The sequence below is a fragment of the Polistes dominula genome, unplaced genomic scaffold (genome assembly GCF_049000335.1).
Source record: "Polistes dominula isolate Pdom_NZ unplaced genomic scaffold, Pdom_raw_medaka contig_84, whole genome shotgun sequence".
Classification (NCBI taxonomy): Eukaryota; Metazoa; Arthropoda; class Insecta; order Hymenoptera; family Vespidae; genus Polistes; species Polistes dominula.
Window position 1 is genome coordinate 703717 of NW_028300944.1, and position 23424 is coordinate 727140.

Here is a 23424-nt window from a genome sequence, read left to right on the forward strand (position 1 = left end):
AATTATATAATATTATTTACTAAATAATATAATTATAATTAAATCAAAGTATTTTATATTATTATCAATCAATTTATTATTAAATAATAAATTCCATTAATAATATTGTACAATATATAAAATACATATATAATTAACAATTTATTATTAATTAATAATTATTGATTTTTTTATACTTTTTTATTTAATTATTAAATAATAAAATTGCATTAATAATACAAATATTCCTAAAAAAAAAAAAAAAAAAAAAAATATAAATCACATCATCATGGTCAAAATATACTTTCAAACTAATCAAACTTTCTACATAACATACCAATATATGATACTTATGTAATAATTATTTTATTATTTAAAAAAAAAAAAAACAAAAAAACAAAAAACAAAAAGAACCTCAAAAAAAAAAAAGATATATATTTATATGTGTGTATATAATCGAAAAGTGAAAGGTGGTACTCTGTCTCCTTTATTTCAAACGCATAATCTGAATGACTATAAGGGGTCATATATAATATATATATATATATATATATATATCTTCCTCTTCTTCTTCTTCTTCTTCTTCTTCATCTCATGTATATATACTCTTTCGATCACATATATAAACACATGTATACACACACATAAGCTTATGGATTCGATTCTCGAACTTCTACACAACACGTTGACTTTCATTTAACGAGTTTACGCGTTTCCAGTCGGCCACAAACTTACAAGAAACGTTCTCTCTCTCTCATTGATATTATTTACTTACTATATATAGTAGATTTATTTATTAAATTATTTACTATACTTATATACGTATACACATTAAACTTTGAAATACATCTCTGTATGTGTGTGTGTGTGTGTGTATATTATGTGTGTTATATTATTAAGTTATAAAATAGAATTCTTTTACAAATAATTCATCCATTCTTCTTCTTCTTCTTCTTCTTCTTATTCTTCTTCTTCTTATTATTATTATTATTATTTTATCTCATTAACATAAACATTTATATTTAATTATAGTTTAATTTATTTTATCTTTTATTTTTGTATTTTTATTATTGACATTTTCATACATTTTTCTTTCTATTTACTTTATCCATTTCCTCATCCTCATTTGTAAAAGAAGAAGAAGAAGAAGAAGAAGAAGGAAAGAAAATGTGCAAAATTATTTATTTAATTGTTTAAATGATTTCTTTTTTTGTTTCTTTTTTTTTGTTTTTTTAATTAAACAATTTATAGAAAGAAGAAAGAAAAAAATTAATAAGAAATTAATTTGTGAAATTATATTTGCAACGTGTCGTGTAATTATTGTTAAACTGTGATACTTTGTTCATTAATTGAGTGTGTGTGTGCGTTAGTTTAATATAATAAAGAGAAGAAAACAAAATCGAAATAAATAAAAAAAAAAAAAATGATGATGGAAGAAAATAGAAATAGTATGGAAGAAGAAGAAGAAGAAGAAGAATGTCTTGTGGAAAAAAGAAGGACGGAAATATTGAAAGAATGTTCCGAATTGTTGAAAGGTGATAACCGTTACACGAGAGAAACATTCAGAAAATTGTTTCAAGAACAGGTATGTGATTAATTAATAAATATATATATATATATATGTATATACAATATTAATATGAATGAAAAATATTTAATAGGTAAAAATATATTTAATAGCAATCGTTAATACTTTTTTTTTAAGTCAACCTGTTTTATGTAAATTGAAGAAGCAAAAATTGAGAAAAGCATTCGAGAGATAATCGTATGCTTAATTAATTAAATACTACTACAATAATATAAATAATAAATAATAAATAAATTATTTATATGTTATTTAGTAATTAATAAATAGTAAAAAAAATTAAAATTGATAAATATTGTAAATAATATTATTAATTAAAATTAATTTACTTTATTTTATTTCACAAATAATATATAAATTAATTATGTTATAATTATTAATTAAATAAAATATTAAATATTAATTAATAAATGATAAAACATTAAAATTGAAAAATATTATTAATAATATTTTTAATTAAAATTATTGTCTTTATTTTATTTCAAGTAATATAAATATTAAATAATATATAAATTAATTATGTTATAATTATTAATTAAATAATATATTAAATATTAATTAATAAATAATAAAACATTAAAATTGAAAAATATTATTAATAATATTTTTAATTAAAATTATTGTCTTTATTTTATTTGACAAATAATATAAATATTAAATAATATATAAATTAATTATGTTAAAATTATTAATTAAATAATATATTAAATAATAATTAATAAATAATAAAACATTAAAATTGAAAAATATTATTAATAATATTTTTAATTAAAATTAATTTACTTTATTTTATTTCACAAATAATATAAATATTAAATAATATATAAATTATTTATGTTATAATTAGTAATTAAATAATATATTAAATATTAATTAACAAATAATAAAAAATTAAAATTGATAAATATTATAAATAAAATTCTTAATAAAATTTATTTTCTTTTTTTTGTTTTTATTTCAAATAATAAATGCATTAAACATGTTAATTATTAATTATTATTAATAATATTAAATAAATAATAGAAATTTAATATTTATATTAAATTTATTTTCTTTCATTCATTTTTTAATTAAAAAAAAAAATTGTTTTATTTTCTTCATTAAATTAAATCACAAATTACAAACACATTTTTAAAGTGTCGGAAATAATTTTGCAAATGAAATTAAAAAGAATAATTCGTGGTGGACAAAAAAAAAAGGAAATTAAAAAAAGAAATATTTATATGAGATTAAATGAAAAAAAACATGATGAATAACATGAACTATAATACAAGTGCAATGTCATTTACTAATTATGTTGTATTCTGTCAATTAATTTTTTCGTACACACACGACACGCGTTATTCAAAATTAAAATATCAATCACACTTACATTTAAGTTAAAAAAAAAAAAACAAAAAAAAAACAACAAAAAAAGAAAGGTACATGTAAATTGAAACATCGTACGAAAAATCAAAATTAAAGATTACAAAATCATATTAAAAATCAAATGTTATTTAATTATATAATAATATTCATAATAATCATTATATATATATATATATATATATATATAATTAATTGTTTATATATAGAACACAAATCATAAATTATAATAATAAATTAATTGATTTTCTTACTTGCAATATTTTTTTAACATAAATTACTTTCTTAAATAATTAAATTGCTAATTTTACAATATCTATATATATATATATATATGTAAAAAGAGAAGGACAGGATAAATAATATTTAAATATTCATCAAGAATAAATTATTTTAATTAAAATATACTTGTATAATAAAAAAACATTTTTATTACAAAGAACAAAATAAAGATTACATAACCATTAACCAAAATAATAATAATAATTATTATTATTATAAATATAATATATAATAAATAATTTTAAAATATTCATCTCAAAGGTAAATTATATTTTAATTAAAATACCTGTATAATAAAAAACATTTTTATTACAAAGAATAAAATAAAGATTACATAATCAAGAACCAAAATAATAATAATAATAATAATAATAATAATAAAACTATGTATGAAAATCATTCATAATTTATCAGAACAAACATTAGGAAAAAAAAATAAAAAAAATAATAATAATAATAATAATAATAATAATAATGATAAGAGTGTTCTTAGAATACATAAAATCAATTGATTTGTATAAATAGTGTTGATAGAACCTAATCGATTGAACGAATGAATCAAATGAATATTATATCTTATGAATGTGAGATAAACATAGAGATATTAGATTAGATATTAGATTAGATATTAGATTTATCTCTATAAAGATAAATGATAGATTTTTCTATTAGTTTATGTTAAATTTCAATGAAGTGAAACTTTATCACCAATAGTACTAGTTGTAGTAGTAATAATAATAGTAGTAGTAGTAGTAGTAGTAGTAGTAATAGGAAATATCTAAATATTTGTCCTTAGGGTATTAATGACGACACATGAATCGAATGAAAGGAGAAATTACTATACTTATGTTATAGTGGGACCATATGCTCACTTACCTGGTTGCTTGCTTTTCGATCAAGGTGTTCATTTGCCTCAGGCTTCAAAGACCTTGTTCGATTATGCCTCTGGCTAAATTATCTTTTCTTTTCTTTTTTTCTTTTCTTATCTTTTTATCTACATTTCTTTTTATATTTTTTTTATTTTTATTTTTTTTTTTTTTGACCAATTATTCTGAACGAAAGACCTAAATCAAATCCCTACTACTTTTCAGGTATTTTTATTTTAATCCGGGTACCATAAACTTTCATTTTATTTTTATTTCTATATATATATATATATTTATATTTTAATATATTAGATTATTCAATTGTAATATATTAATTAATATTTATTTAATGATAATGTGTTGTAATAATTTTTTTATTGAATAATAATATATATAAATATAATTAATTTTATTGAAACACATTGTAGTAATAATTTTTTGTTTTTGTTAAATAATAATATATATAATTAATTTTATTAAAACACAATATAATAATTAACTTTTATTCAATAATAAGATATTAATTAATTTTATTAATACACAATGCAACCATAATTTTTTTTATTAAATAATAAGATATTAATTAATTTTATTAATACACAATGCAATAATCATTTTTTTATTAAATAATAATAATATATATATATAATTAATTTTATTATATATATATATATATATATTTTTTTGCAAGTGCTACGGAAAAATGGGTTGGTAGACACCTTAAAAAAATTCTCACCAAATATGAGCTCTTCATTTTAATAGGAAGATCCTCAGCATCGCAGTTTTTTATTTTTCAGTCCAACAGATTAAAATTCATACCTAATTATTTATTGATTGTACAGAAAAATGTTTTAGACAAATTTTGTAGGAAATTTAATGCTCTACAAAAAAGGTATCTTATATTTTTTTCGTAAACCTCACCATTTGAATGATATTGAAGATTTAAGTTTGATTATTTTCAGACAAATGTCATTTTTGTTGATGAATTTTATAACTCGACAATAAATGATTATTATAAAATGTGCAATACAAATTCTTATAGGAAATTAAGTGCTCTATAAAAATGGTGTCTTATGTTTTGGCGATTAAATTAAACGTTCAAAAGATATTCATGGTCAAACTCTCATGTGTACTGATTTCTGTCTCTGAATATCTTTTCAAATCAATGAAATTTCGTCACGTTAGTTAACATTCATTATTTATCATTGATTTATATAAATCATTATAATTAATCCTTGAATTTATGAAGATTCAAACAAATCCATTACTTAACTTTACTTGTTAATAATTTTTATATTGTTGTTGTTGTTGTTGTTGTAACATTTGAAACTAAAATTGATTAGAATATATATATATATATATATATATATATATATATATATATATATATATATATATATATATATTCATGTTTTAATATTATGAAAATATGTTCTCTTTGTTTTTGATTTATTTTGTTAACATCTGGTACCTGCAGATAAAAGAAAGAAAAAGAGAGAGAGAGAGAGAGAGAAAGAGAGAAATAATAAAGATAAAAATGACATATAAGATGGTTATTATACCGTTGGCAATGACCCATTTTTTTCAGTAATCGTGGAAAATGTAAGCCCGAGGGTATAATACGAGAATTCTGAGTGACTATAATTAATATAATAAAAGGCTAAATCCCTGTATTATGAAAGTAGTATATTCAACAGTTGGATACCACCTTTCGTTCAGTATTCAATCATTTTTTTTTTATTTTTTTTTTTTGTATATTTACAACAGGATTTTTCAATTCATTTAATGTGTTCGCACGCATTATATGTTTATACTGAATCCATGAATCCGTATCAAAACTAACGTACAGTTTTTAAATTGCAATTATACGCGCGTTTTGTACAGAAAGTCTCACGACGGTAAATTAAAACAGTGTGAGGAGTAGTTTTGTAGTATTGGGATCTCTGGCAGGGGCGTGGCTTACCCTAGCGGCAAAAATATGAACTAGAGACTGGATGGTGCTGTGTATTACTTATATAATCAAAATAGAGAACAACGTGTATAACATTATTATTTATATTTTATTTATTTATTATTTATGAGGAGTGGTTTGTGTAGTATTGGGATCTCTTGCAGGGGCGTGGCTTACCCTAACGGCAAAAATATGAACTAGAGACTGGATGGTGCTGTACATTACTTGTATAACCAGAATAGAGAACAATATGTATAACATTATTATTTATATTTTATTTATTTATTATTCATGAGGAGTGGTTTTGTAGTATTGGGATTTCTAGCAGGGGTGTGGCTTACTCTAGTGGCAAAAATATGAACTATAGACTGGATGGTGCTGTGCATTACTTGTATAACCAAAATAGAGAACAATATGTATAACATTATTATTTATATTTTATTTATTTATTAGTTATGAGGAGTGGTTTTGTAGTATTGGGATCTCTTGCAGGGGCGTGGCTTACTCTAGCGGCAAAAATATGAACTATAGACTGGATGGTGCTGTGTATTACTTGTATAACCAAAATAGAGAACAACGTGTATAACATTATTATTTATATTTTATTTATTTATTATTTATGAGGAGTGGCTTTGTAGTATTGGGATCTCTAGCAGGGGCGTGGCTTACTCTAGTGGCAAAAATATGAACTATAGACTGGATGGTGCTGTACATTACTTGTATAACCAGAATAGAGAACAATATGTATAACATTATTATTTATATTTCATTTATTTAGTATTCATGAGGAGTGGTTTTGTAGTATTGGGATTTCTAGCAGGGGCGTGGCTTACTCTAGTGGCAAAAATATGAACTAGAGACTGGATGGTGCTGTGCATTACTTGTATAACCAAAATAGAGAATGGCACCAACGTGGAGTCACCGAACGTCATAGTTCTTTTTTTTTTTATATTTGGCAGAGGATATTTTTGGATGAATTTATTTTGTTTATATTTGATTTTTATATTGCAGATTTTGTTAGAAAAATTATTTGGATTGTTCGATCAAGATCGTGACGAATTATTGAAACAGGAAGAATGGATTGAATTTATGAAGGGTAGATTAACGTAAGGGGTTTATTAATTATTCTTACAATTGAAATAATTATAATTGTCATATGTAAATATTTGTTTCTTTTTGATTATTATTATTATTATTATTATACAGAAATGAAAAGCAACAAGATTTCATCGATCAAATAGAAAGCGTAGCATTTGTATTGTGTGCTGATAAACCATTGAACTTGACAAGTTTTGTTCAATTATTTTGCGCGAAAGGGGTAAACACAAATTTTTTAATACACTCATCCAAACTTTACGATTATTATTTTTTACAAAAATTTTATTATTATTAATTTTGTAGGTAGTAGATAAACTTTTTCGATTGATCGATCAAGAAAATTGTGGATACGTAACAAAAATACAAATTATGGAATTTATCAATGACGTTAGTAATCCAAGGTAAAATTAAATAATTAAAAGAATTATATTTTTCAATAATTAAATTATAATAATCTAATTTTCGATTAGAACAAAAAAAAAATATCAAATCAAAATTGTTACTGAATTATTTTCAATTCTAATGATTTGATTTTCTTTCTATTTGTGTGATGCGCGTGTGTGCTTTTGTATTTTTTTTTATTTGTGTGTTTGAATTGAATTTTGACAGACCACGTGGTGGATTCGACAAACGTAGCTTGGAATGGTTGGAAAATATTTTTAAACAAACAGTTGGCAATCAAAAGGAAATAAGTCGTGAGGAATTCAAAAAGATTGTCACTTCAAAGAACGTAAGCATATTTAAATGAAGAAATATTTAAAAAACAAACAAAAAAACAAAAAAAAGAATTAATTTATAATTTTGCAGCCATTTTTTACCGAACGTGTTTTTCAAATATTCGACAAAGATAATTCAGGAACGATATCGCTTCAAGAATTTATCGATGCTATGAATGAATTTTCTGGCAAATCTGCCGACGACAAAATCAAATTTCTTTTCAGGGTATACGATATCGATGGTTAGTTCAATTTTTTTTATTTTTTAAATAAATTTTATATAAATAACTAGAGGAGTGACCCGCCACGCGTTGCTGTGGCTCACAATCAGTCTGATACACACGTCTTTAAGTCAATTTCAATTATAAATTGAGATATAAACTATCCTATCTTTCAAGTTAGATAAAATTGCACACAGTGTGCAAAATTTGATTAAAATCGGTTCAGTAATTTAGAAGTCCATTGCGGACAAACAACGTGACACGTAATTTATTTATATATTAAGATAAATAAATAAATTTTATAAATTGCAATAGTAAACACCCATGAAAAATTTTATAAATAATAATGATTATATGTGCCTATAATTATGAAAATGGTCTAACCATAAATCATAAATCTTGTGTTTCAAAATTTTCACAAGTTGAGCGCCACGTCAGCCATAAGTGACTGACACTAAACTTTACGTTTAGGCCATGTCAGTCATGAGTGACTGACACGTTTAACTATTTTCAATACAAAGTAACATCTGTGGCCTGACGAGAATTTCCTTAAGAATTCGCGTGGCGCTCAATGTGTTAAAGAATTTTATTAGAACATTAAATAAATTCAATTATTTATAATATTGAAATAACAAACACTATTGCAACGATTTATTTGAAACAATATTTTAAAAATTACATTGAATTAAGTTCAATTAATAAAAATAATGTGACGTAACTCATATGACATAACTCGTGTGATAAATTCATTTGTTTATTTATAATTTATTGACTTATCGTTAAACCATTTACATAATTATGGATACATGGTAACGTTTGAAATAATTGTTATTAATAATTAATCATAATAGACGATGGTTTTATACAATATCGAGAATTGGAACACGTGATGCGAGCATGCATGGAAGAAAATGGAATGAAATTTAGTGATGAACAAATCGAAGAATTAACCATTGCACTTTTCGAAGATGCAGATACTTGTAATCGTGGTGCAATCACATTCGAAGGATTAAAAAAACAATTGGAAAAGCACGATGGTTTTTTAGAAAATTTAACCATTAGGTTTGTACTTGTTTTGTTGTGTCTCTAATCAATCAAATAGTTCATTAACACGTTCCGTGTCACGTGTACCACCGGTGGTACACATTAAACTTGTTTTTCAGGTCACGTGTACCACCGGTGGTACACTTACCATTTTATGTGTTTTATAACAAATTGAATTCTGTAAAAATATATTCTTATTAAAATATACATAATGCTGTATAAAACAAAGCACATAAGTTTGTTTAATTGTTGTATTAACAATAATTAATAATTAAATGTAATGGATGATTTTATTGAAACAAAATTAAATGGCCTGAGTGACAAGTCAGGGTTGCGTCAAGGTTGTGTCAGGGTTGTCTCACGGGTCGAATCCGACAGTTCCCTGGGTAACGGGCCCAGGGAGCCTTTTGAAGGTTTTTCTTTCTGACGAAACAAAGGGTTGTGTCAGGGTTGTGTCAGGGGTTAGTAATTATAATCGGGAAGTTTTTTAGTCGGTAGGCAGCTCGCGGGTCGAATCCGACACTTCCCTGGGTAACGGGCCCAGGGAGCCTTTTGAAGATTTTTCCTCCTGACGAAACAAAAGGTTGTGTCAGGGTTGTGTCAGGGGTTTGACAGGGAACGTGTTAAATAGTTAATTAAATAGTTAATTAAGGTTAATTTAAAATATAATTATAATGTTTGTTTTCAGCATAGATCGTTGGTTGGTCCCACCAAAACCGAAAGATACAAAAAAATCATTTGGTGGATTTTTATCATCGTTGCAACCCCATCAATTGACTATGCCATATATTAAAAATAATTACGTATATATAACATTTATTTGTATTATATTATTCATTAATTTAATACTATTTGTTAAAAGAATCATCGAATATCGTCAAAGTAATTTTTACGTAATCCTGGCACGTGCTTGTGGTAAACATTCTATTCAAACATTATATTAATCATAATCAAAATTAAAATATATTTTTTATATACACACACGTAAATAAATTGTTGATGATTAATATTGAAAAATAAAACACATATTTACCTGGTGTCAATTTTTTGATTTTTATTTTACAGGTCAATGCTTGAATTTTAATTGTACGTTAGTTCTCATTCTGATGTTACGCCAATGTATTACATTTTTACGTATCAATGGTTTCTCATCAATACTCCCATTGGATCACCATATTTATCTTCACAAGATGACTGGAATTTTGATCATTATCTTTGGTTTCTTTCACACTATTATGCATCTTCTTAATTTTGGTAAATAATATTTAATATAATATTTAATTATATTAAATTATAATTCTAATTGATAATATAATAATATTAATATATTTATATTTATATATATAATATACAAACACATTTTTCTAATTTAATTAATAACTTTAATTATTTTTATTTAATATAATAACTTTGTATTATCTCAGGTATTGTTGTTGTAAATGACGAGAAATTAAACAATTCTAATTACACAATGGCCGAATGGTTATTTACAACTAAACCAAAATTATTTGGATTGGTAGAAGGTTGTGCAAACCCTACTGGTATTGCCCTAATCGTCATACTAATTATTATGACCGTCTGTTCATTACCTTTTGTAAGAAGAGGTGGTTGTTTCGAGGTAAACACAAAACTAAATAAATAAAAATTATTACAAACTTTTGATTCACACACAAATCCTAATTTTTATGATAATTCTTTTTTTTTTTTTTTAACAAATTTTCATTATTGACAGATATTTTATTGGACACACCTCCTTTATGTACCATTTTGGATAATAATGATATTCCATGGGCCAAATTTTTGGAAATGGTTCATAGTTCCAGGTACCATTTATCTTCTCGAAAGAATAAGAAGACTCGTTTGGTTACGTTCACAACGTGGAAAGACTTATATAAAATCCGGTCTCTTGTTACCTTCGAAAGTGATTCATTTGGAGATCAAACGACCACCCAATTTTGACTTTCATCCTGGTGATTACGTTTTCGTTAATATACCAGTGATAGCACGTTACGAATGGCATCCATTTACCATCAGCAGTGCACCTGAACTAAAAGGTGATTCATCAAAACTCTTTCTTTTATTTTCAATTTATTATTTAATTCATCTCTCCCTAGATCCACAACTTTTTTATAAACAAATAAAATTATATTATTAATTTTCATTAGAAACATAAAAATTCATTGCCATTAAACAAACATAATTATTAACTAATTAATATTTGTTTAATTCATTTAATTTATAATTTATATACACCATTAACTTCATTTTATTTTTATTTTTATTCAACTGTGACATTGATGAATATTCGTTTAACAAAGAACAAAGAAAGATACTGAAAACTAGTTCAAGGTAACATCGAATATACAAAAGAAACGAGTCCCCAATAAGAATTTCAATCAAGCATTATGAAAGAAATCATTTATATTTCATATTTAAATGATATTCATCGACCTACTCTCTATTTCTATTCTCGACAGATTACATATGGGTTCACATAAGAGCCCTAGGTGGATGGACCAATACCGTCTACTTATATTTCGAAAGGGAACACTTGAAACTTCATCGTGGTGACGATTTATCCGTCGATGATGCCAACAGTAACAACGTTAATCTTACTCGTAAAAAATCGTGAGTTTATTCTACCAATTTACCCCTTAACGATAGGCAACAATTTATACTCGGTCGTTAATGGAAGTTTCACACGTTGAGCGCCACGTCAGTCATATGTGACTGACGCCAGATTTTCCGTTGAGGCCGCGTCAGTCATAAGTGACTGACACCGTCAAATATTTTTAATGCAAAGTACCGCCTGTGGCCTGACAGAAATTTGTCCTAAGAATTCACGTGGCGCTCATTATGTTAAAGAAATTATTCAAGTCCCCCTGCAGACAGGCAACACGCTGTACACGTCGTGTATCAATGGGTTGCATACTGCAAAGAGCATTTGTCTCGTGTATGAAATGTTGCATACTGTAAGGAGCATTTGTCTCGTGTATAAAGTGTTGCATACTACCAGGAGTATTTGTCTCGTGTATAAAGTGTTGCATATTGCAAGGAGCATTTGTCTCGTGTATGAAGTGTTGCCTAATGTTAGGGGTTATTCAACACGTGTATAAAGTATTGCCTAATGTTAGGAGCTAATAATTACGTGTATAAAGTGTTGCCTACATACAGGAGTAACAAAAAAATTGTATTTGATTATAATTAAATTATAATTGATTTATTTTATATTTTTGTTTAGATTTCTTGGTGTTAATATAGGAAAAAAAATAGAGATGATTCGTACACGTTATCCGATTCACGTGGAATAGACAATCTCGTTTTTGTTGATGACGTCAAAGCGTCATCCTCGTCAAATTCGACTATCAATGATAGTGGAAAATTTTTAAAAACACCCGAATGTAAGATGAAAAATATCAGATGCTTGATTTTTCATGAGTTTATGTTAAAGGAAAAATTATTATATGGTTTTTTTTTTATTTGAAGGTACACCGAAAATGATTAAAATGACGGAAGAACCTAAATTACGTCAATTTTTATTGGCGAGTAAAATACCATTGGAAAAATCCTTTTCTGTGCCTGATATGCAAACAAGAAATAAAAACAAACAACGTTTAATCGCGTTAGTATTAATTTCAAATTTAATTAATGTTTCATTGAAGATTATTGAATTTGATTTGATTTTAATGTTTATGTATGTTTAGACTTCGTGATTATGGTAGATCAGAATCTGAAAAGAGTTTTGACGAGTCTCAAATAAGCCGAGCAAGCACGAAAGTTTTAGGAAGAGCTTATTTGAGTCCGCAAAATAAATCATTGGCTGAGAGTGTTCGATACATGAGAACAAAACCTACGATTGTTGCATTTGAAACGCCAAGTCTTGAAAATTACAAATACGATGAAACAACGAACACGAATAACAGTAAAATTTGATAATACTCATTTCAAAATAAAGTTTGTTTATTACATAATAAACAATTGTTCTATTTCTTTTTTTTTTTGTAGGTTCGATGATAATCACAGAAAATACAAATTATACTTCAGCAACTTGTTCGAACAGACAGGAAGCTGCTGAGGAAGGAAGATTGAACAACATTAATGAAGAAACTAAAAAAATGAATAAAATGAAATCAATCGAGATTAAAATCGAAACAGCTTCTAACACAACTATCGATTATCCAGTTGGAAAACCATTAGAAGTGAATTAATTAATTAAATCAATGAAACAAATATATATATATGAACAATGAATGATATGATTTATTAAATCATCATTTGATTTAGATATTTTTAGATGGTCCATATGGTGCACCATCGAGTCACATATTCCAAGCACAACACGCGGTATTAATTGCAACAGGTATCGGTGTAACACCTTTCGCATCGATTCTACGATCGATTATGCATCGATATTGGGAAGCCAGACAAACTTGTCCCAATTGTCAATATTCTTGGGCCAATGAAATACCACCTACCATTATGCATCTACGAAAGGTGAATTAACATTGGATTAACATGAATGAAAAATTGTTTAAAAATTCATCTGAATTTGTTTTTTCAGGTTGATTTCTTTTGGATTAATCGTGATCAACATTCTTTCGAATGGTTCGTCAACTTGCTATCTCAACTTGAAATGGAACAAGCTGAATTAGGAAACGCAGTGGAACCTTTTCTCGAAATGTACATGTATATTACGAGTGCATTGCAACGAAACGACATGAAGGCTGTAGGTTTACAAATGGCCATGGATTTACTTCACGAAAAGGTTACAGTGCTGGTTTTGTTTTTTTGTTTTTTGTTTTTTTTGAATATAATTTCAATACAATTGAATGATTTTTCTTTATTGATATTGTTTATTAATTAATCAGGAAAAACGTGATCTCATAACGGGATTAAAAACAAGAACAAATGCGGGCCGTCCAAATTGGAACAAAGTGTTCAATCAATTGCAAGATAAAAAAAAAGGCAAAATTACCGTATTTTATTGCGGTCCACCACAACTCGCGAAGATTCTTCGACACAAATGCGATCAATTTGGATTTAAATTTCGAAAGGAATCTTTTTAATTTTTCTATTCTCGTAGACACATTCTGTTTCTTTTTCATCTACCATTTAATTTCGTTCAAAATGATCCAATTTAAATTGATATCTATTACACACGCACATCACATTATATTTATTAGTTTTAATTATTTTTATTTTACAATAAATTATTCTTACTTTTGATGTTATCCATGAGTACGAACTTTAACCTTTCCAAACTATAGATTATTATTTTTTTATGTTGTTCATCACTTCTGATGCCTCGTGAAATGTCCAAATTAACAACACGATTAACAAAAACTGCAATTGTCTTTCTGTCATATTTAATTCTTTTTCTTTTTTTAAATTTCACACAAATGATTTATTAATTTTATTTTTAGTATTTATACCAAATATCCATAATGAATTGCATATCTATTTCACGATTTTCAAATATTTTTAAAAAAAGAAAATATTTTATTTAATTATATTTTACCGACCGATAAGTCGGTAAAACAGTTTTCAAAAATTACCGACCAATAAGTCGGTAAAACATTTTTCTACAAAAGCGACTGTTGCTTGCATCGATAAAACATTTGTCTACATAAGCGAGTGGTGCGTCGGTAAGACAGTTTTCTATATAATCGATTGATTAGAAAAAAAATGATTGAATAGTTGAAATAAATTAGAATGCAGAAGAAAGGCGACACTTTGATACGAACCGCTTAAATATCGTTATTCTACATGCATATCTTAGTTTTCTATCTAATTATGGCACATGGTTGATTATTTTCTAAGAAGTAATAAGTGTTGCAAAGAGAGAACGTGGCATTGTTTGATGGTTCTCCGTTGGTTCATCAAAATAATTCATAAGAAAGAACCTAATTAAAAAGTATAACACCATTAACTGCCTATTTCTATTTACTAAGTACGTTCTTTTTTCTTTTTTTTTATCTAAACATAATATGCATCTTTTATTTGCAATCATATTTGAAATACTGTCACATATTTTTCAAAAAAAAAAAATATCATTTATAAATTATTCATCATAATTAATTATAATTATTGAAATTTTACAGACAATATACTAATTCTTGTTGGTAATCATTGCCAACAACTATATATGGATGACAGTAGCAACTATGCGTCTATTTAAATATTGAACATGAGAGTAGTTTTAATATTTCTTGGTGTTGTACAATTTTTGGATTTTTTTACATTATCTGTTGCGTGGGACAATGATGAATTGGAAGTGTTCGATGTCGTCGAGGAAGTTAATCAAAATTTCTATGAACTCATGGGTTTATCTCAGGTAAAACTGTAAATTTTTCATTGTATTTTGTATAATTGTACAAATTTATAATTATTCAATGAAATAATATATATATTCTATATTTAACGTTTTATTATATATTATTACAATTAGGTGGCAAATGCCTCAGAGATTAAAAAAGCATTTAGAAGATTATCCCTTCAACTTCATCCAGATAAAAATGCTGCCGACAATGCGGAAGAACAATTTAGAAAAGTAAATCTAATTTTATTTTCAAGATTAAATTAAAAAAATATATATTGCAAATATTTGTACAATACATTGAACGTTTTATACAGTTAGTTGCAGTATACGATGTCTTAAGGGATCCTGGAAAACGACAGAAGTATGACAATGTTCTTGTTAATGGCTTGCCAAATTGGCGGTCAGCTGTATATTATTATCGACATGTAAGAAAAATGGGATTGATGGAAATGAGTGTTATATTATTTCTATTGATTACGATTGGACAATATTTATTAGCATGGGCTGCATATTTTGAAAAGAGGTATACTTATGTAAGTATGTATATATATATATATATAAAATATCAACTATTATACAGTGTCAGATGTTTGTGTTAACACAGTTTGACCTAAAAAAAAGAAACTTTGAAACACCCTGTATATCATTCCTACTTTTAATGAATTCTAAAAATAAATGCAAATTAATTACAGGAACAAGTTTTGGGTAGTAAGCTTCAAAAATTGCAGAAAAAAAATCGAAAGGGTAAAATGGATGTGCCAGATTTAGCAGACATATTGGAAAAGATACCAACACCGAGTATATGGAATACTCTTCCATTTCAAATGCCTAGATGGACAATTGCATCAGTTGTTTCTGTACCATCACTTATTCGTGCTATTAATGAAAGTATAGAAGAAAGAAAACGTAGGAAAAAGGAAGAAGAAGAGGAAGCATTGTGAGTCTCTCAAAAACAACAAATATATATATATATATACAAGTTGTTCACTTATATTTATCATTTTATGAATTGTTTGTAATCGTAGAGCACAAGAAAATGAACAAGCAGAACCAGAAATAACACCGCGTGGTCCTAGAAGAAGAAAAACAGGATTTCCTTTACAAGAAAGAAATGATAGCAATCATTCAAAAGTTTTCACAAAAAAAGAAACTAATGATACAACAACTAATAACAGTTATGATAAACCAACAATAACCGGTGGATTATGGACAGATGATGATGTCATGGAATTAATCAAGCTTGTTAAAAAATATCCTGGTGGTACACCAGAGAGATGGGAAAAAATTGCTGATACTATGAATCGTACTGTTGGAGAAGTTACACACATGGCTAAAAAAGTATATCTCATATATATATATATATTTATATTAACCCTTTCACTACTACGGGTGACTATAGTCACCCGTCACACGATGCCACCTATACGCGACGGGTGACTATAGTCATAGACTATAGTCACATAATTATGAACAGAAATCATTTTGTTTCTAAAAGTAATGTCACAAAGTCGTTTTTGAGACAAAAGGCTCCGAATGCTAAAGACTGCGCGCGCTTAATGTTCCCACTTTCGGTACGGCGCTCCGTTCTAGACGAGGTACTTCGCGGCGAGGCCCACCGTAGCGAAAGGGTTAAATGAACATGAAAGTAATGTCGTTTTCTACCCTAAAATTAGAATTACATTTTAACTCATTTTTATATTATAAATGAATAATATACAATCACACTTTGGTATCACAACATTGCAAATTTTATATTGGATTGATCTAAATCAATGGGTTTTTAATAAAAATATTAAAATATACATATGTAGAAACAACATTACTTTCTATTATTATTATCACACATCTATATATTATATTAATCTATCAATATATTTAACCCTTAAAGTGTACATGGGGTGTTGGACACCCCAACAAATTTTGGATCTCTCGAAAATGGTAGTGTATTCGAAAAAATTGGATTATTTGTCTAATGCCATCTAATATTAATTCAGATCAGTATTAAGACCTATTCTATTTTAAAAAAGATGTGTTAAACTATTTAAAAAAAAAATGGCGGAGTCTAAATATTAAATAGCAGCTTCAGGAGACGCGTTCAAACACGTTGGGGGTGTCAAACACCCACAGTGCACTTTAAGGGTTAAACTATTCATTTAAAGAAAGATAATAATTAACTGAATGAATTTGGTTACATCTACTTACAGATCAAAGATGAAGGATTAAAGCCTGGTGAATGTACAGAAGATACTGGAATGGATAAACCAAAAAAAGTGAAGACACGTAATGAAAATTCTGATAACACTAATATCGATTGGAGTCAAGAACAACAGAAAGCATTAGAATCAGCACTTATAAAATATCCTAAAGGAGCGTCCATTGATAGATGGGAAAAAATTGCTGCATGTGTTGAAGGAAAAACAAAGGTTTGATTATTAATTTATCTATTACCAAAATTTCTCTTATTAAATTTAATATATTAATAATTAATATATATATATATCATTGTGTGTGTTTATAGGAGGAATGTCAAACGAGATATCGACAACTAGTTGAATTAATTAAAAAAAAGCAACATTCGTGACTTGTTTTATAAAAAGAAGAAAAAAAAACATATACACACATATTCTTCATTCTTTTATCAAGTGTATAATTTGATTTGTTATTATCGTTGTGAACAAGAAAATGGATAAAAGAAAAAGGTGAAATGTTCTCGAAATTTATTTATGATAATAGTTTTTGTTTTGTTTTTTTTTTTTTTTCTTTAATTTCGTCAAATAGTTGGAGAGAAAAAAAAGAATGCAATGTATGAAACACGAGCATTGGAAATAATTGTTACTCAAATGTTATTCCTTTTTTTTTCTTTTTTTTTTATACAAGATACAGTCCAGTTTGTCCAATGAGGTGGTGATACAAAAGAACACATTGAATTAAATCTAAATAATTGTAAACACTAATTACACAATCATATAAAATGATGATCATCTTCCTTTTTTGGCAAGATATCTTTAAACCGTTCCATTGATACCAACAATGTATTTATTTAATAAATTTAATAATTCGTTAAGAGAAAGAGACTGAAGAGAGATATATATATATATACAGTTAAAACATATATATTCCTATATTTTAAATTTAACTTGAGTAATCTAAATCTTTCTGTTTTAAAAATAAAAATAAAAACAAACACAAACAAAGAATAATTATTAATGTCTTATAAAATGTGTACATATGTACATATATATATATAATAAATTCATTATACGTGTGATTTAATTAATTAAACATTATTATGATATAAAAAATAAAAAGTGATTTACTCTCCCTACACAATTTGTAAACATACAAAATTTGGTTATTATTATTATTATTATTATTTATGAAATAATTATTACATATTATTGAACAATTAAACACGTATATGAGTATATTTGAAATATATACATTTATCTTTTACATTGTATAATTACAGTTTATATATATATATATATATGTCGTGTTATGTAATAAATATACATACAAATGTGTTCAGAAATATATATTATAAATTCATCATCATATATCTGAACATTCTAATAGCAATCATCATTTAATGCTGTATAAAAGTATTTATTTACAAATCATTTATTCAATATATATATATATTGGAGAAACTGTAACATTTTTCCATACCTTTCAGTCAACAACAGTGTTTGAAAACAGTTCAATTATTTAAAAACTAATTATTAGATGGACTGTAAAGTAATGTAGCTTTTTAACTTGAAAATTACAAACAAACAAATTTGTATAATTAATCAAGTTATTAACAATCCTTTTTCTATCCTGGTATATGCAAATGTTTAATTTGTTTACATTACTTTTCGGTCTCCTTCTTAATATTTAACTTCAATGATTCAGTTTTTTCAATGTAACGATGAAACTGTTGATTCATATGAATGAATAATGAAATTTAATTACGTCTTCTACGAACTCGAGATATTCGCCAAGCATTAGGTTCTTCATATTTGTTATACAACGGTTCAAGTCTTTGATTCTTTTTGAATTTACTGAGTTTAGTTGGATCGCTAAATTTGAAAAATGCTGGTGCAAATTCTACCAACCATTTAGGATCAATAGTTGTTACTTCTCTCATATATTCTTTAGTAGTTTGTACTAACTCGTGATAAATAACCCATTCAGGTTGTCTGTTAAATAATGCACTGCTAGGATGAATGTAAACAACTTGACTATCAACCAATGTTCTGTAACCTTCTTGAGGATCCTTTTTAGCAGCATTTCTGAAGAATCCAGAACATACTGCTTTTTGTATTCTTACAGTATTCTTTCCTGCTGATACTACATCCAATTTATGTCTATCCATTATACCTAATAATTGTTTACGTACATCTTGTGCTCTCTTCAATGTTCTCATTTGAACGAAATTTTCATAACACCATGCATTACTGAACTTGTTGTTTCTCCAAGAATTATAAACTGCCAACAATGTTAAATGATCACCTTCGGCTTGATTGAACTTAGCTTTTTTCTGATCTGCCAAAGCTTGTTTATCCTTTGGCCTATAGAAAACATTTTGTACGGATAACATGCTAACTATGGTTAATATTTCGTCTGAACATTGAAGGTGAACGCTCATGATTAACATTTTGGATAAATTAGGTTCTAAAGGAAATTCAGCCATGCGTCTTCCAAGACGTGTTAATAAACCTTCATTATCTAAAGCACTTAAACTATGTAAAGATTCTAAAGCCATAATAAGCGATTCTACTGGTGGTGCGTCCATAAAATCAAAATGTAATAAATCATTGATTCCCATGGTTTTTAATTGTAATACTGTGGTTGCTAAATTTGTTCTTTGAATTTCTGGTACAGGTGTTGGTAACATTTCATCTCTATATGCTCTTTCTGTATAAAGTCTGTAACATTTGCCAGGTCCTAAACGACCCGCACGACCTGTGCGTTGTTTTGCAGCGGCTTGACTTATAGGAGTTACTATAAGACTATCCATACCAGTTTTAGAATTGTAAACCTTTTGTTTGACAAAGCCTGGATCTACCACATAATAAATTCCATCGATAGTTAAACTCGTTTCAGCAATGTTCGTAGCAATAACAACTTTACGTGAACCTGGTGGTGCTGGTTCAAAAATTCTTGTTTGCATTTCAGAAGGTAATGCTGAATAAACTGGTAGGATTATTAATTCAGGAACATCAGGACCCAATGATTTCATACGTTCATATAAAATCTCACATGCAGTATCAATTTCCTCTTGACCAGTTAAAAACAGAAGTATATCACCAGGTGGTTCACGTAAATGTATTTGCATTACAGTTATAAGTGCAGCATCCAAATAATCTGTCTCTGGTTCTTTCGTGTACATTACTTCAACTTCAAATGTTCTTCCAGGAATGGTAAAAATTGGTGCTTCGAAGAAGTACTGAGAGAATTTGACAGCGTCAAGGGTAGCACTGGTTACTATTAATTTCAAATCAGGTCTTTTACCTACTGCTTGTTTAAGTAATCCAAATAAAACATCAGTATGAATTGTTCTTTCATGTGCCTCATCCAACATTATTACAGAATATGTTTTTAAATCTAAATCCATAAGACATTCTCTGAGTAACATACCATCTGTCATGTATTTAATACTTGTTTCTGGACCAGTACAATCTTCAAATCGAATTGTATAACCAACTTCTTGTCCTAAACGACAACCAAACTCTTCTGCTACTCTTTTAGCAACAGACATGGCTGAAATTCTTCTAGGTTGTGTACAACCAATTTTACCACGAGCTGTGAATCCAGTTTCCGCTAAGTATTGAGTTATTTGAGTTGTCTTTCCAGAACCAGTTTCACCGATGACGATTAAAATTTGATTATCAGTTACAGCCTTTATTAAATCATCTCTAAGTTTGTATATTGGTAAGGTTTGACGTTGTTCTAATAAAGTCAAATTAGTTTTCTTTCCAAATGAAGATTTCTTTCCTCCAATCACATGTTTCTTCCATTCAGGTAGATCTTGCGTTTGCATACCAATTCCACGCATATTGGCAACGAGTGTTCTACTTTCAGCATCTGGTAATGGATCAATCCAATTTTTATTAATACCGGTTGGTACAGAATCCATTTCCTGTTCTCGTTGTAACATTTTTTGTTCCCTCCTTTCTTTTGCTAAAGCACTTTGCATCATAGCAGCTTGAGCTAAAGAACCATCAGGATTTTTGACAATACGTACAGGACTTAAATCTCCAAGTGCTCTTCCATGGCCATGTAAAAATGGTGGTTCTTCTTCCACCAATTCTATTTCAACATCTTCCTCTTCGTCATCTTCCCTAGGTAGAACCCCAGTTTCCATATCAAATTCTGGTAATTCACTTCTGTCAATACACGATGCAGCATGCATCTGTTTAATCTCCCATTTCTCAGGAGAAGACAATCTTTGCACACGTTTTCTGGAATATGTCTCATCTTCATCCCACGTACCTTGAATTTCTAATAATGATGCAGGACGATCTGGATTTCGCAAATATTTCTCATCTTCTTCAATTTTATTAACTGCTACTACGGGATTCAAATCTCTACCTGTTTCTTGATCAACATCTTTCATACTTAATGAAACTTTTTGTCCACCAACGTTTAATACTTTAACAAGAACTTTTTGACCTCTGGTTACAACGTCACTTGCACTAGCCACTCTACCTTCTCTACGTAATTGTGAAATATGTACCAAACCTTCCCATCTACGTCGCAAACCTTCCAATTGAACGAAACAACCAAATGGTACTATATTGGCTACCTTTCCTGTATAAATCTGACCAACTTCTGGTTCTACTGAAAGTTCTTCCAAAGACTTTGACCTAGATCTGTCACGATTCCTTGAATTCTTCGAATCTTTGTAACCATGTGATCTTGAAGTTCTGCTTGATGATCTTGATCTTCTTCTGCGTCTTCTACCATGTTCTCTTTCCTTCGATCTAGAACGATTTCTTGATCTAGAACGATTTCTAGATCTTGATCTACGTCTTTTATCCTTTCTATCATTTGATCTAGATCTATGTCTTTTCTTTTCCCTACTCTTTTCCGAATCTTTGTCTTTACTATTCCGTTTATTTCGTTTGTGATCATCCTTCTTTCCATTTTCGTGATTTTTGAGGTTAGACGGTGCTAATGCTTCTAATGATGCTAACACGTCGTTAACTATTTCTTTATCACTTTTTTCACTTTCTTGAACAGATTTAGTTGGTATATCATTCGGTAAAGCCAATACAGGAAATTTTTGTGCTAATTCATCTTGTTTACATGAATTAACTAACGATGATTTGTTAGAAGGAGCTGATGGTTTCATGTGTTGTATTATCCTAAGTAAATTTGCTATGAACGAGTCGGAAAATTCGGCACCATTTTCGATCAATACTTTTTTAAATGTTTCAAATGTATTATTTTCTTCTGACAAATGTATTATAAATTCGGCTAAATCTTTATCATTTAAACCTAAATGATTTTCTAATTCTGTACAAATCTTTGATACCAAAGACAAATGTTCCAACTTCGTAACCTCGTCCATCTTGTTTTTCTTCTATAAGAAAAATCTTAACTATAATAATAATATTGTAATATTAATCGTAAATTTTATAGATATATATATAAGTATAATAATTATGCTATTATTTAACGCATTAATTGTAAATTAACGATTAATTATACAAAGACGATAAACTTTAAACGAAAATCTTTCACTGATCAACACTTTTTTCTACTTGACACTCGTCGATACCATGTTGTGACGTCATCGTGAGCAAGGCTAATCGACAAGTCACGCGACAGCCGATTGGTCTGCTTGACGCACCAATAAGAATCTTGCATTAATCCAACGTTCCAGTTTACAATTATTTTGAATTTTTCTTTTGTAATTAATTATCTAAAATTATTTTAGAGTAAAACTAATATTTCTATAATAAGAATAATTAAAATAATTCACAAATAAAAATGTTGTGTATGCGCTTT

The 23424-nt window shown here is 27.3% G+C and overlaps 3 protein-coding genes across 3 annotated transcripts; 2 read left to right on the top strand and 1 right to left on the bottom strand.

Annotated features, from left to right (window-relative positions):
• Nucleotides 1-1260: 1260 nt before the first annotated feature.
• Nucleotides 1261-14434, top strand: Nox (NADPH oxidase). Its single transcript, XM_089171690.1, is given in 20 exon segments — nt 1261-1564; nt 7040-7134; nt 7235-7346; nt 7430-7527; nt 7736-7856; nt 7934-8084; nt 8915-9125; nt 9796-10022; nt 10173-10361; nt 10532-10725; nt 10840-11161; nt 11585-11735; nt 12349-12374; nt 12377-12508; nt 12594-12729; nt 12812-13029; nt 13113-13306; nt 13392-13601; nt 13669-13872; nt 13976-14434. Coding segments are annotated over 20 exon segments (3351 nt in total). The 5' UTR covers nt 1261-1402; the 3' UTR covers nt 14174-14434.
• Nucleotides 14435-14822: 388 nt separating this feature from the next.
• LOC107072225 (dnaJ homolog subfamily C member 1) lies at nt 14823-18401 on the top strand. Its single transcript, XM_015331984.2, has 8 exons — nt 14823-15057; nt 15209-15441; nt 15556-15657; nt 15741-15959; nt 16119-16363; nt 16452-16764; nt 17631-17849; nt 17945-18401. Exons 2-8 carry the CDS (start codon nt 15295-15297, stop codon nt 18005-18007), a joined length of 1308 nt encoding a protein of 435 aa, XP_015187470.1. The 5' UTR covers nt 14823-15057; nt 15209-15294; the 3' UTR covers nt 18008-18401.
• pea (ATP-dependent RNA helicase pea) lies at nt 18160-23184 on the bottom strand. The gene has a single exon (XM_015332033.2). The coding sequence runs from the start codon at nt 22982-22984 to the stop codon at nt 19373-19375; it is 3612 nt and encodes a 1203-aa protein (XP_015187519.2). The 5' UTR covers nt 22985-23184; the 3' UTR covers nt 18160-19372.
• Between the last annotated feature and the right edge of the window lie 240 nt (nt 23185-23424).

Coding starts and splice junctions, on each gene's coding strand:
- LOC107072225 (XM_015331984.2), top strand. CDS start 15,295: ATGAGAGTAGTTTTAATATTTCTTGGTGTTGTACAATTTTTGGATTTT. Junction 15,960..16,118: donor TTGAAAAGAGGTATACTTAT/GTAAGTATGTAT, acceptor AATTAATTACAG/GAACAAGTTTTGGGTAGTAA. Junction 17,850..17,944: donor GTGTTGAAGGAAAAACAAAG/GTTTGATTATTA, acceptor GTGTGTTTATAG/GAGGAATGTCAAACGAGATA.
- pea (XM_015332033.2), bottom strand. CDS start 22,984: ATGGACGAGGTTACGAAGTTGGAACATTTGTCTTTGGTATCAAAGATT.